At 41.1% G+C, this 15495-nt stretch overlaps 1 protein-coding gene across 3 annotated transcripts in view; it reads left to right on the top strand.

The window, feature by feature from the left end:
• Positions 1-3855: 3855 nt before the first annotated feature.
• Positions 3856-15495, top strand: part of LOC121586340 (oxysterol-binding protein-related protein 10) — a 145320-nt gene continuing 133680 nt past the window's right edge. For all 3 annotated transcript variants that reach the window (XM_041902956.2, XM_041902955.1, XM_041902954.1), the window contains exon 1: positions 3856-4352. Coding sequence is in view for 2 of the 3 variants with exons in the window: in XM_041902955.1 (XP_041758889.1) it covers positions 4087-4352 (266 nt within the window). In the remaining variant the exon portion in view is untranslated. The remainder of the gene's footprint in view (positions 4353-15495) is intronic.

The raw sequence follows: 15495 nt of genomic DNA, 5'->3' as shown, positions 1-15495 counted from the left end.
ACATTTTTTATTGGTCTTTGTTTTATTCTGTGAAGAGTAGAATAACATGATACAACCTCTCATATACAGTTGTAGGCCTCCTTGCTCGCACACGCTTTTTAAGTTCTGCCCACAAATTTTCTATAGGATTGAGGTCAGGGCTTTGTGATGGCCACTCCAATACCTTGACTTTGTTGTCCTTAAGGCATTTTGCCACAACTTTGGAAGCATGCTTGGGGTCATTGTCCATTTGGAAGACCCATTTGCCACCAAGCTTTAACTTCCTGACTGATGTCTTGAGATGTTGCTTCAATATATCCACATAATTTTCCTTCCTTATTTTGTGAAGTGCACCAGTCCCTCCTGCAGCAAAGTACCCCCACAGCATGATGCTGCCACTCCCGTGCTTCACGGTTGGGATGGTGTTCTTCGGCTTGCAAGTCTCGCCTTTTTCCTCCAAACATAACGATGGTCATTATGGGCAAAGAGTTCTATTTTTGTTTCATCAGACCAGAGGACATTTCTCCAAAAAGTACGATATTTGTCCCCATGTGCAGTTGCAAACCGTAGTCTGGCTATTTTATGGCGGTTTTGGAGCAGTGGCTTCTTCCTTGCTGAGCGGCCTTTCAGGTTATGTCGATATAGGACTCGTTTTACTGTGGATACTTTTGTACCTGTTTCCTCCAGCATCTTCACAAGGTCCTTTGCTGTTGTTCTGGGATTGATTTGCACTTTTCGCACCAAAGTACATTCATCTCTAGGAGACAGAACGCGTCTCCTCCCTGAGCGGTATGACGGCTGCGTGGTCCCATGGTGTTTATACTTGCGTACTATTGTTTGTACAGATGAACGTGGTACCTTCAGGCGTTTGGAAATTGCTCCCAAAGATGAACCAGACTTGTGGAGGTCTACAATGTTTTTTCTGAAGTCTTGTCTGATTTCTTTTTATTTTCCCATGATGTCAAGCAAAGAGGCACTGAGTTTGAAGGTAGGCCTTGAAATACATCCACAGGTACACCTCCAATTGACTCAAATTATGTCAATTAGCCTATCAGAAGCTTCTAAAGCCATGACATCATTTTCTGGAATTTTCCAAGCTGTTTAAAGGCACAGTCAACTTAGTGTATGTAAACTTCTGACCCACTGGAATTGTGATACAGTGAATTATAAGTGAAATAATAAAGTCTGTAAACAATTGTTGGAAAAATTACTTGTGTCATGCACAAAGTAGATGTCCTAACCGACTTGCCAAAACTATAGTTTGTTAACAAGAAATTTGTGGAGTGGTTGAAAAACTAGTTCAACCTCCAACTCCAACCTAAGTGTATGTAAACTTCCGACTTCAACTGTATGCTTTAAGAGCATCCCAGACAACAATTGGCCATACTTCAGTATCTATATTTATTTCCAAAAACATGTCTATCTGTGTGTTGAGATATGAGGTAAACTCCTTATTTCCAAGTAACATTGTGTTGAATTACCATGTCTTTGTTATTGACATAGGAGGTTTGATCTTAAACATGAAGGACAATGGACTATAGTCTGTAATTATTCTAGGAAGGTATTTACATTCAGAAACACAGTCAATTAATGAAAAGTTTACAATAAAAAAGTGAATTATTAGATACAAACAACTGACATTTTGACCACTTTCCCAGCACTTTAGACAATATCTTATAGGGTATGATATCTTGATCTACTTCTCTGCTATTCAAATCTGGAATTAGAACAGAATTATATTATTATCAATCAAGAGGTACAGCTGTTTTAGTAACCGCATCACCTAATTTAGCTAACTTCCCACTGTTGAATTAACTGCCATAGAACTTCAGAACTTTCAAATTATAACAGTGGGGGAGCAAATAAGACTTATTATGCCACACAGCTCACTCCAACACACTAAACTAACCTACCACTGTTTGTCTACATGTAGATATTGTTTACCTTTAGTACCGGTCTGTAGCAAGTATGGGTAGCTGCAGCCCAATATGGCGACCGGAGTATGGGCGAGTGGGTGTGTCGAAAGGAGTGGGTGTATGGAAAGCGAATCAGCTACTTGGGCAGATTTGTTGCAACTCAAGACCGTTTTGCGTGGCTGATTGGGCTGCACTAGGACGAGTCGATAAGCCGGCGACCAGTGCAACCTGCACCGGTGTTGTGCCTGCCGACTTGAAGCTCTTTCTACTAGGTATCATTGTCGTGCCGCCGGAGGTAGGTACGTGGCAATTTTGTTCTCTCACATTATTTTATTTCAAGTAGAATAGCAGCCTACACAAGAAATAACTAATATTGATAACTATCTAGATGTCACCTTGATACATACTGTACATACAGTCTACTACTCAATGGGGAGGGCATGAATGACAACAAAACGTCAACAACACGGTAACAACACTGGGACACACCTTCGCTCCCGCTTGACAAGCACTACTGTCCGGCAAAGGCGTGGGAAGTAGCTGCCTAGTAGCTAATATCAGGGTGACAGTTACAGTAAGTACACACATACAACGCATGAAGCAACAGTACACCCATCATCTATACTTTTCATCAAAAAGTCTATACTTTTCACAAAATCTGTTTTATAACTGAAAATGTAAAAGATTTTAGAAAAAAAAACACAGCTCAATCAAAACCGTCTAACCTATAGAAGAGCGCTTTTGACATACCCACTCATTTCCACACGCCCACTACTTACCTTTCGACTCACCCACTAGCCCTTACTTCGGTCGCCATATTGGGATGCAGCTACCCCCTTCTCGTCTGTAGGCTGCCTTGCACAGTAGTAAACCCCCATCCAGCTGGTAGCGCTGATGTGCAATTCTATGCTCACCACCCACTAGAACCAAGGAATTTTCTAAAATTCCTTGACTAGAACATGAAAATAGGATTTATTTTGATTTCAAACCTTCTTTGTGTGGAGTAAAGAAAGACATACTAACTTACACAACACATTCATCCATATTCCATTACTTCCTTTATATTTGAATACCTTCATCCATTAGGTCTTTCTTCCTGTGTCCTAACTTTATTTATCTATTCATTTATTTATATATCCTATTTATTGATCTATCCATCCATCCATCCATCCATCCTTTCTTTTAGCAGCTTTATCATTTGATTAATAAATAAATGTATGGTTGAAGGGAGGTTACTATACCTAAAACTTCTAAACGTCTTCCACTTGAGGCACCATCATATTTCTCTCCCCAAATGATAGCCTAAAATTTTTCTAATTCCTTATGAGTAATTATTACAGGTTGCATATACTGTGGTTTTCTAGTAAAATAGTGTATAAATGTGTAGCAGTCTTATTTGTGACGAATTATGTGATCCAACTGGCCCACACTCCAAAGTAATAAGGTTGACATAGTCGTTTATCAAAGTAATCAGACCAGATATATTTATATATTTAATTTGGACTATATTTCACCGCTTCACTTAAGTAAAACGTATAAACTTCTACTACAAAAATACTTTCAAAGAGCTGAAGCATGTCACAAATGTTTTCTTCATGGACATTTACCATCTACTTCACCCTATTTGTCAGATCTGTCTGATACCCCTCATTTAATGTCATTTAGATAGGCTACCCCTCAAATAAAATAAAAAGTTAATTAGCCTGCTTGGGCCTACATCATGTGGATGAATACCACGTGAATGAGTTTTATAGCTGATTGGGATGACTAGAAAAATGTATAATTCCGTTTTTGGAGGGATGATGATGGTGAGTCGTGCATTTTGGGGTATTCTGTAGCTGTGTTCTTGGTTATGATGATGTGTAATAAGATTGGATTGTTATATCCGGGGGTTGGTCGAGTGAGTCAGGAGAGGGAGTGTCTGCACTGTGATTTCCCAACATAACGAAAACGTTAAAGAGCCACGGTGCTTCTATCGCCTCAGAAAGGAAACTACAGCAGTGCTCTTCATACAACTGCGGTGAATTATGCTTGGGTTCTTGGGCAGAGAGGGACGCTCAAATCACCAGCGAAACATGGATATTACATATTTCATGCTTTTGATTTAGGTCATTAGACATACATTGCTGTGTTTACCACAATGTTCTAGCAGAAAATCTTCCTGCTCGACTCCTTCTGTCCCGTCGTCAGTATGGAGAAGAAGCTCTGCAGTCCGCTTCCTGGGACAAATAAAACGAACTCTGATTCACTGCCTTCGGACAAGGGGTATTCGGTGAGAAAGATCGGACGAGTTGGTTCTCATAGCCCCGGCTCGGCTTCACTTGGGAGCGGCGCCGATGGAGGAGTGAGTCGGGGAGGTTTATTAGGAAACAGTATGAATTTTCAGCAAGCCTGTAAGCGTCAGTTAGAAGGAGTGTTGAGCAAATACACAAACTTAATTCAAGGATGGCAGAACAGGTAAGCATAACTTTCAATCATGAGGTTCTTACCGACTGTGCAAAAACGAGTTCAATCAACGTTGTTTCCATGTTATTTCAACAACAAAAAAATCAATGTGATGACATTAAATCGACGTTGAAAACTAAGGGAATGTCGTTTTTTTTTACCCAACTTTTAACCTAAATCCAATGACATCGTGATATTTTTTTGTCGAATTCACGTTAGTTGACAACTCATGCAAATGTAAATCAAAACAAGATGTAGAGCTGACGTCTGCGCCCAGTGGGTAGTGTCGTAAAGCGTGTTCCTTGGTGCATGCTGTTAGTTCTCTCTCCTCCTTGTACTACAAAGGTCACTAGTGTGTGGATTGATAACGTGTCACAACTGCTTTAAAGACTACAGGTTGCAGCCCAGTAAGCCTACTTAAGTGAGCAGAAGGAAGTACTATTTGGATCCCAGCCATAGCCTAGAAAATGGAAACAATGTAATTTTGACAACTACAGAGCCTGTGCATATTTGGATAACAATAAAGTTGTTCATGCATGATTTAGCATTTGTAGGCCTTCCCTTGTTACAGCATCTGTGTGCGTCATCGACATCTCTAATGCACAGATACTGTGGCAGGCCTTCCCTACAACCTAGCCTATTTATTTAACCTGGTCTCAGAGAATGTTGTATTATTCTGTACGTAAACCCGAGAAGCTCCATTTTAGTATGATATGTAAGGTTTGATATGGTTATATAAGACGGTTACTTCCAAGGTAACACAAACGTCTGGCCCACATCTCCAGCCAGAGTCAGAAATGAATGACGGTACAGACTAGGCCCGAGTCATTCGGGCCAGATCTGGCAGCCTGAACTGAGCCAAAGCTGCCATTTAAGTGCCAGAATCGGCCCAGCAATGGCCCAAATCCACTATGATGTTATTCTATCTGCAGTGTTGACGCGACTGTGTTAACCATAGTTGGCTAGCTAGGAAGCAAGGGATAAGAACATTACCAGCCTGCATAGCAATCAAACAAATAGAATGAACAACGAGGCCGCTTCTCTAGCAATCTAACAGATAGAACTAACAACCAGTTTTAGTGGAAGGATGAAATGGTATGAATTTATTTATCAAAATTAAAATCTCAATGAAAACATTTAATTTTTACCAGTAAAATGTGTGCTTGTTTTCTTTGGCAACCGTGGTATAACTGAGATAAACGCCTCCGCTCTGTACATTATCTGGAACTAATAAACACGGGTAGTACCAAGTCGTCCATTATTTCCAGATAATGTACAAGGTGTCAGTGTTTATTCCTTGTATGTATGTATGTATGTATGTATGTATGTATGTATGTATGTATGTATGTATGTATGTAAATGTACAGTTGAAGTCGGAAGTTTACATACACTTAGGTAGGAGTCATTAAAACTAGTTTTTCAACCACTCCACAAATTTCTTGTTAACAAACTATAGTTTTGGCAAGTCGGTTAGGACATCTACTTTGTGCATGACACAAGTAATTTTTCCAACAATTGTTTACAGACATTATTATTTCACTTATAATTCACTGTATCACAATTCCAGTGGGTCAGAAGTTTACATACACTAAGTTGACTGTGCCTTTAAACAGCTTGGAAAATTCCAGAAAATGATGTCATGGAAGCTTCTGATAGGCTAATTGACATAATTTGAGTCAATTGGAGGTGTACCTGTGGATGTATTTCAAGGCCTACCTTCAAACTCAGTGCCTCTTTGCTTGACATCATGGGAAAATCAAAAGAAATCAGACAAGACCTCAGAAAAACAATTGTAGACTTCCACAAGTATGGTTCATCCTTGGGAACAATTTCCAAACGCCTGAAGGTACCATGTTCATCTGTACAAACAATAGTACGCAAGTATAAACACCATGGGACCACGCAGCCGTCATACCGCTCAGGGAGGAGACGCGTTCTGTCTCCTAGAGATGAATGTACTTTGGTGCGACAAGTGCAAATCAATCCCAGAACAACAGCAAAGGACCTTGTGAAGATGCTGGAGAAAACAGGTACAAAAGTATCTATATCCACAGTAAAACGAGTCCTATATCGACATAACCTGAAAGGCCGCTCAGCAAGGAAGAAGCCACTGCTCCAAAACCGCCATAAAAAAGCCAGACTACAGTTTGCAACTGCACATATATCGTACTTTTTGGAGAAATGTCCTCTGGTCTGATGAAACAAAAATAGAACTGTTTGGCCATAATGACCATTGTTATGTTTGGAGGAAAAGGGGGGTAGCTTGCAAGCTGAAGAACACCATCCCAACTGTGAAGCACGGGGGTGGCAGCAGCATGCTGTGGGGTTGCTTTGCTGCAGGAGGGACTGGTGCACTTCACAAAATAGATGGCATCATGAGGAAGGAAAATTATGTGGATATATTGAAGCAACATCTCAAGACATCAGTCAGGAAGTAAAAGCTTGGTCGCAAATGGGTCTTCCAAATGGACAATGACCCCAAGCATACTTCCAAAGTTGTGGCAAGATGGCTTAAGGACAACAAAGTCAAGGTATTGGAGTGGCCATCACAAAGCAATGACCTCAATCCTATAGAATATTTGTGGGTAGAACTGAAAAAGCGTGTGCGAGCAAGGAGGCCTACAAACCTGACTCAGCTACACCAGCTCTGTCAGGAGGAATAGGCCAAAATTCACCCAACTTATTGTGGGAAGCTTGTGGAAGGCTACCTGAAACGTTTGACCCAAGTTAAACAATTTAAAGACAATGCTACCAAATACTAATTGAGTGTATGTGAACTTCTGAACCACTGGGAATGTGATGAAAGAAATAAAGGCTGAAATAAATCATTCTCTCTACTATTATTCTGACATTTCACATTCTTAAAATAAAGTGCTGATCCTAACTGACCTAAAACAGGGAATGTTTACTAGGATTAAATGTCAGGAATTATGAAAAACTGAATTTATATATATTTGGCTAAGGTGTATGTAAACTTCCGACTTCAACTGTAGGTCCCTCTGGGTCTATCCGCCCTTTCCTTGCTGTGTTTGGTCCTCTCCTTTCTGCCTCCGTCTCTGTCTGCTGCAAGCTGCAGCCACCTTATGACGAACTTCTCCGTCTCTCCATCTGTAGCCTTGGACGTGAAAGAGTTTCTCCTGACGGCACCTTTTGAATAACAGAGAAAAAGAACTAAAGAAGTAGTTACAAAAATTAGTCTGATTTTGACTCCAAACAAAAATCCTAGGAATCACAATCCAGACCTCAAATGGGAAGCACATCAACACAGTAACCACAGATGTTTTCAATTTCAACACTGAGTCAAACAGATCAAAATATATAAATATGTGCCTGTTGTAGCGCCACCGTGTAGTCAATCTGAATGTCCTTGCATATGTTGAGTCTTGACAGGGTTTGGAACGTGTACCAACAGTGGTTACAATACAAATATCTGTGTCTGATTTATATGCATTTATGTGCCAGACCACGCCCACATTAATGTTTATTGGTCAGTTGTTTGACATACTAGTCTGGAAAATATTGCGTTGAAAGACCTTGGTCCATAGATACCATATATCAAGTTTCATCCAGATCGGCCCTGTGGTTCCGGAAGATATGTTATTTTAAGTGTTTTTCAATCATTCAAAATGGCGGACAATCCATGGCAGACCTTGTGGGTCCTTGAGGCAAATTTGTTCTTTGTGAGAAGAGGGACCTATGCACAGAATTTCAGGACTTTAGGTCAGGAACGGGCAATTGGTGGCCCGTGGGATTTGGTTATGCGTAAGGTAAGGGTTAAGGTTAGGGTTATGGTTTAGGGTAGGGATATCCCAAGGAACCCAGATAGCACTAACCATAAACATATAGGAGCTATGGATGCAAGGACTGGCCATCCATTGTATACAAATTATAGTTTTAACCATGTTTTGAGGCTATACAGTGTTTTGTTTTCAGTTAATCAGGACCATGTTTGGTTCTGATGGGGAAGAACAGTTGACCTAAGCTAAACAAGCATTTATAACAATTTCTTCAAGAATCAATGGGTATACAGTGCCTAGTGAAAGTCTACACACCCTTGAACAGTTTTCACATTTGAGATTGACTCCTTTACTGTCCAGCCACACCAGCTCGGACTCCGGGTGCCAGCCTTCAGATTCACATTTTGAGTATTTGGGGCACGGTGGTGGAAGGTGGATTTAGTCCATCAGAGAGGCAGAGGGTGGAGAGACAGAGTCTGCTGGTAGGGAGACAAACAAGAAGACATGTTGTAGAGCACATCACTTTACATGGGGTTCAAGTGAGGAATGGGGTCAGCTGGAAACACTCATCATTCAACCTATAGAATGTTGTTTTACATTATACTTATAGTTATTATTAGTGGAAAGTTAAAATGTATTGTAAACCAGAATGGATGGACTGTAATTGTTGTTCAACAAATACTATTTTATTATGAGTGATAACTGTTGTGTCACATGTTTCTGGCTGTGAACAGTCTGAGTATTTGGTTCATGGTGGTGGGAGGTGGAGACAGTCTGTCAGAGAGACTGAGGGTGGAGAGACAGTCTGCGGGCAGGAAGACAAACAAGAAGACATGTATTGTCGAGCACATTGCTTTACATGGGGTTAAAGTGAGGAATAGGATCAGCTGGAAACGCTAATCATCCAACATATAGAATGTTGTTTTACATTATACTTATAGTTTTTCATTTTTTATAGATTTTATTTTCAATGAAAGAAGACAGCAGCTGAATGACCCATTGGCTGTATAGGGTCAACCATGAATAGTTTTGCAAAACTTTATTGTTTTGTGGTCAACCACTAGCTAGATCCAAATAATTCGCTTAGCTAACGTTACACAGAACCACCGGGACCATATAATTTTTTTTATTTTGTATTTGTTACTGTAATTCAGCGTTTAGCTGCCATAGTACACATGAAACGAAATAAACCATCATCATCATTACTGAATCTTGGAGCGCTCTTTGCCATCTCCGCTTGAGACCAGTTGGGGTTGCACGAGTCCTTTGTGACTCACTAGGCATAGCTAGCTAGGGTAGCTAACTGTGACTGTTAGCTAGCTAACTATGTTAACCGGGTGCTTTCTTGCCTAGTCTTAGCTAGACTACCGATGTTTTAAAAACAAAAACACTAGCTAGCTCAATTAGCTACCTAATATCACATAGGCTAGACCATAAATGTATTGACTTAGCTAGCAACCTCTGCTCTAACAGTTAGCTAAGATAGCTAACATTAACGTTAGCAGATGTTAACAGAGAAACTTTGACAACATCCATGACCAGTCCAGAAATGAAGCTAGCTACAATGTCACAAACTAATTAGTGACTGCGACGAAATACACTACTACAAATACAATACTTACAATTACCTATTTTGAACTATTTGGTATCTTCTCCGGCTGGCCTCAACTGTTAACCAATTGACTGACTCTCACAACGACCGTTGGAAAGTCAGGCACCGAGGCACGCTCGAGCTGCAAGGCAGATGGCTCAAACAGCAGACGCCACCGCTGCTGGATCGTGTGTTTTTGGTTCCTTTAGAGGTAATGCTAGCTCCCTATCAAGGATACTTCAGCAAGCATTGATGTTGGCAATTGTATGCTGCTATTTGGAATGCTTTTCCAACAGTCTTGAAGGAGTTCCCACATATGCTGAGCAGTTGTTGGCTGGCTGCTTTTCCCTTCACTCTGCCGTCTGACTCATCCCAAACCATCTCAATTGGGTTGAGGTCGGGGGATTGTGGAGGCCAGGTCATCTGATGCAGCACTCCATTGCTCTCCTTCTTGGTAAAATAGCCCTTACACAGCCTGGAGGTGTGTTGGGTCATTGGCCTGTTGAAAAACAAATGATAGTCCCACTAAGCCCAAACCAGATGGGATGGCGTATCGCTGCAGAATGTGGTGGTAGCCATGCTGGTTAAGTGTGCCTTGAACACGTGTATGTGACAAATACAATTTGATTTGATTTGAATTCTAAATAAATCACAGACAGTGTCACCAGCAAAGCACCATAACACCTCCTCCTCCATGCTTTACGGTGGGAAATACACATGCGGAGATAATCCGTTCACCCACACCGCGTCTCACAAAGACACGGCGGTTGGAACCAAAAATCTCAAATTTGGACTCCAGACCAAAGGACAAATTTCCACTGGTCTAATGTCCATTGCTCGTGTTTCTTGGCCCAAGCAGGTCTCTTCTTCTTATTGGTGTCCTTTAGTAGTGGTTTCTTTGCAGCAATTCGACCATGAAGGCCTGATTCACACAGTCCCCTCTGAACAGTTGATGTTGAGATGTGTCTGTGACTTGAACTCTGTGAAGCATTTATTTGGGCTGCAATTTCTGAGGCTGGTAACTCTAATGAACTTATCCTCTGCAGCAGAGGTAACTCTGGGTCTTCCATTCCTGTGGCCGTCCTCATGAGAGCCAGTTTCATCATAGCGCTTGATGGTTTTTGCGACTGCACTTGAAGAAACTTTCAAAGTTCTTGAAATTTCCTGGATTGACTGTCCTTCATGTTTTAAAGTAATGATGGACTGTCATTTCTTTGCCTATTTGAGCTGTTCTTGACATAATATGGACTTTTCAATTAACAGGTGTGCCCCCCCCCCTACCTTATCACAACACAACTGATTGTCTCAAATGCATTAAGAAGGAAAGAAATTCCACAAATGAACTTTTAAGAAGGCACACCTGTTAATTGAAATGCATTCCAGGTGACTACCTCATGAAGCTGGTTGAGAGAATGCCAAGAGTGTGCAAAGCTGTCATCAAGGCAAAGGGTGGCTATTTGAAGAATCTCAAATATAAAATATATTTTGATTTGTTTAACACTTTTTTTTTTCTACTAAATGATTCCAAATGTGTTATTTAATAGTTTTGATGTCTTCACTATTATTCTACAATGTAAAAATAAAGAAAAACCCTTGAATGAGTAGGTGTGTCCAAACTTTTGACTGGTAGTGTATGTGTATATACGTTTGGCTAATTTGTAACATTGTACATTTAGCAAATTAGTAACATATTGTATGTTTTGCAAATTTGTTACATATCATCCAAAATTGGTGATGGAGATTCACAAATTAATACCTACCATACGAAACGTAACATTTCATACTAAATGTAGTGTCACAGATTTATGTACAGAATAATACGAAATTATCTGAGACCAGGTTGATTTATTTCCCCTGGGCTCAGTGGCTTATTTGTAAACCACTGAACAACTACTGAACACTTGTCAGAATTGTGAAATCCTGTAATCCTGCATGTGAAAGTTTAGAAAGTGACTGATCATGAGGAAACCACAGTGACTTCAACTGCATGTATGGCAGGTTGTTTTGTATGGGCTCCTCAAACTGAGGTTATTTCTTCTGGACAGAGAACTTAAGGACAGAGAAAAAGTTGATGGTGAAGTGCCTAGTTGGCCACTTGAATACACTTCTAGATAAAAAGAGAAAAACAGAAGTTGTTCTGTTGAATGACAGTGCCTTTTAAACAGGAACGGTTGAGGCATACATCAAGAAAACAAATGGCCAGTATGATGACAAACGTGACTGTATCTATAGGGCTGCAGAGATGAGCTAAGGGACAGCAGTGTGCTAGAGCATATATCCGCTGTACTGTATACAGTGCTGCATGAGGGCGATGCGCGCAAGTTGGTGGCAGAACAAGGGGGAGTTCTTATAGAACGCCAGCAAAAAAAGCCTATATTTATTTATGTTGCTTATGACTGCATTACACACTACTTTTGGATTATAATTTGATTTTAAGGCTTGTATGAATGTCCTGCTTAATATAATGTCTGTGTCATCATCGCAAATCAACTGCATTATACTTAAACACTTCAACTCCAACCAGTAAAATGGCTCTTGCCTAGCTTTTGCTACAGCCTATATCAATGAGCGTTAGCGTTCTAGCTAACAACTGCTGCATCCAAAATAGCTATTTTGCAAAGATCACAACCAAATATAATAATAATATGCCATTTAGCAGATGCTTTTATCCAAAGCGACTTACAGTCATGCGTGCATAATCTTAGTGACTGTTCAAGCAAGAATAAAAAATTACCCATAAAAGTGAGTTTGTTTAGAAGTAATACAAATGTAAATCTAGGCTATGTTGAATGGGCGCAGATGGCGATGGATTTCTTACTGCCGCCCAGAGTCGCGCTCATCTGTGCGTGACATCAGTGTGTCGTGTACTGGAAAGGGGTCCATGTTCAGGGCAAGAGGCCAAAGAGAATGGGTGGCTGGTGGAGGAGAGGAGAGCAGAGCAGCAGGTGAGGTGGCCTGTATCTCAAATGGCATCCTATTCCCTATGTAGTGCACTACTTTTGACCAGGGCTAGGATAGCTACTCCTCCAGGGGATGGCTGCTCCTCCAAGCCTCCTGTACCCAGCCCACCTGTACCAGCCTAGCTGAGCAGCACCTACCCAGTGACACTTATGTACCAGACTCCCAGCCCTGGGCTCATACACTGGCACAGTGCAGTGTATGATGACTGCCAGGTACCTGGGCTGGCACGTGGTGTGTTTTAGAATAAGGTGAAGGTGAGTGCTTATTGATTCATAATGGTTATTGATTCAAAACCAAAGGTGTTGTTCGAAGGAGATGTGACCTTTCTCACCACAACCTGAGTGAGACGCATATATGAATGCATATACGCACACAATTTCTACCTCTTTCAAAAGGTTAGCTTGTAGTATACTTCAAGAAGATGTATAGTTGGCAAATATGTCTGTGTTAAACTCCACAAGGAGTTGGATTTCGAGATTGTTCTTCCACAAGAACAAAATACTTCTGTATTTCTAAATTACTTTTTAGGTGTATTGGAGGCAAATTGGTTATTTGGAATTCATGGTAACTGTCCCATATTCAATTTAAAAAGTGATTAAGGGGCTTCCCGAGTGGCGCAGCGGTCTAAGGCACTGCATTGCAGTGCTAGAGGCATTACTACAGACCCGGGTTTATTCCTGGGCTGTGCCACAACTGGCCGTGGCCGGGAGTCCCATAGGACAGCGCACAATTGGCCCTGCGTCGTCCGGGTTAGGGGAGTGTTTGGCGGGGGGGCGGGTGTTAAGGAGCGCGGTTAGGTGGAGGAGCTGGCGGGTGTTAAGGAGCGCGGTTAGGCGGAGGACGTATTACGTGCACAGTCATGTTTCGTAGGATGCATGACTCCACCTTCGCCTCTCCCGAGCCCGTTGGGGAGTTGCAGCGATGAGACAAGATCGTAATTGAAATTGGAAGAAAAAAAGGAAGACATTAAGGCACAAGTTGAAATTCGTTTTGGTTCATTGATCTGGGTTGATGCCATGGCCGAGGGCCCATGTAAATGTGTAGATAGAAACAAGACAGGTAAGCTACACTGAGCACCGGCTGAAGTTAATATGAAATCCCCTTCCAAATCTCAAATTCACATTTTTGTTATTTAGCAGATGCTCTTATCCAGAGCGAATTACAGTAGTAAGTGCATACATTTTTTTGGTACTGGTCCCCCGTGGGAATCGAACCCACAACCGTGGCGTTGCAAGCACCATGCTCTACCAACTGAGCCACACAGGACCATTCACTGTATCATCTTGTTTTCTTCAGTCAAAGGAAGATAATGCTAGCCTATTGAACCTACCTGAATCATAGCAGTAGTGTACCTACCTGGCTGCTACTTGGAAATAATAAGAGCAACCAAGTTGAAAGCTTTTCCTGGGGTTATTGTACTATTATGTTAAGGTGTGTGCCACTTTTCAATGCTTTTCTGCCAGTATAGCCCACTTATTCTTGACATTTGATGTGTCGTAATGGACCAAGTAAAGCCTACTGTAACGGTACATGTAACACTGTCTATAGGCTTGAAAAGCCAGCAATGTATTTTCCCTTCACCACAGCTCTCATTGCCTTGAAAATTGCAGTTCTAAGACGGTTGGACATAGTTTGTGTGACATTTGGATTCACGTACAGGACTTTCAGTCGAGACTGATTTTCATCTAGAGGCCAAGGATGAGACATTCTCACAAAACATTTGGGAAGCTGAAAAATGAATGTCAGAAAGTATGCCATTGCCAGAAAATGTCCTTTGACATGTTTTCCACCAGCAATTTGTATTTTGCCATGCACAACAGATGTGATGGTTTGGAAAAGCCTCCCATGCCTAAGTGTTCATAAATGGCAAGGAATGTCAGTGGGAGAGTGTGTTGGTGTAATTACTAGGTCTGTCAATCACATCCCTGTGTCTAAGAGCATAAACGTTGTAGGCTATGTACAGTTGAAGTTGGAAGTTTACATACACCAGCCAAATACATTTAAACTCAGTTTTTCACAATTCCTGACATTTAATCCTAGTAAAAAATCCCTGTCTTAGGTCAGTTAGGATCACCACTTTATTTTAAGAATGTGAAATGTCAGAACAATAGTAGAGTGATTTATTTCAGCTTTTATTTATTTCATCACATTCCCGTTTGGTCAGAAGTTTACATACACTCAATTAGTATTTGGTAGCATTGCCTTTAAATTGTTTAACTTGGGTCAAATGTTTCGGGTAGCCTTCCACAAGCTTCCCACAATAAGTTGGGTGAATTTTGGCCCATTCCTCCTGACAGAGCTGGTGTAACTGAGTCAGGTTTGTAGGCCTCCTTGCTCGCACACACTTTTTAAGTTCTTTCCACAAATGTTCTATAGGATTGAGGTCAGGGCTTTGTGATGGCCACTCCAATACCTTGAATTTGTTGTCCATAAGCCATTTTGGCACAACTTTGGAAGTATGCTTGGGGTCATTGTCCATTTGGAAGACCCATTTGCGACCAAGCTTTAACTTCCTGACTGATGTCTTGAGATATTGCTTCAATATACCCAAACATAACGATGGTCATTATGGGCAAACAGTTCTATTTTTGTTTCATCAGACCAGAGGACATTTCTCCAAAAAGTACAATCTTTGTCCCCATGTGCAGTTGCAAACCGTAGTCTTGTTTTTTTTATGGCGGATTTGGAGCAGTGGCTTCTTCCTTGTTGAGCGGCCTTTCAGGTTATGTCGATATAGGACTCGTTTTACTGTGGATATAGATACTTTTCTACCTGTTTCCTCCAGCATCTTCACAAGGTCCTTTGCTGTTGTTCTGGGATTGATTTGCACTTTTCGCACCAAAGTACGTTCATCTCTACGAGACAG

Source organism: Coregonus clupeaformis, chromosome 17, assembly GCF_020615455.1.
Source record: "Coregonus clupeaformis isolate EN_2021a chromosome 17, ASM2061545v1, whole genome shotgun sequence".
NCBI classification, from domain to species: Eukaryota; Metazoa; Chordata; class Actinopteri; order Salmoniformes; family Salmonidae; genus Coregonus; species Coregonus clupeaformis.
The sequence above is the reverse complement of the archived record's forward strand: the minus strand, read 5'-3'. Positions and strand labels throughout refer to the sequence as shown.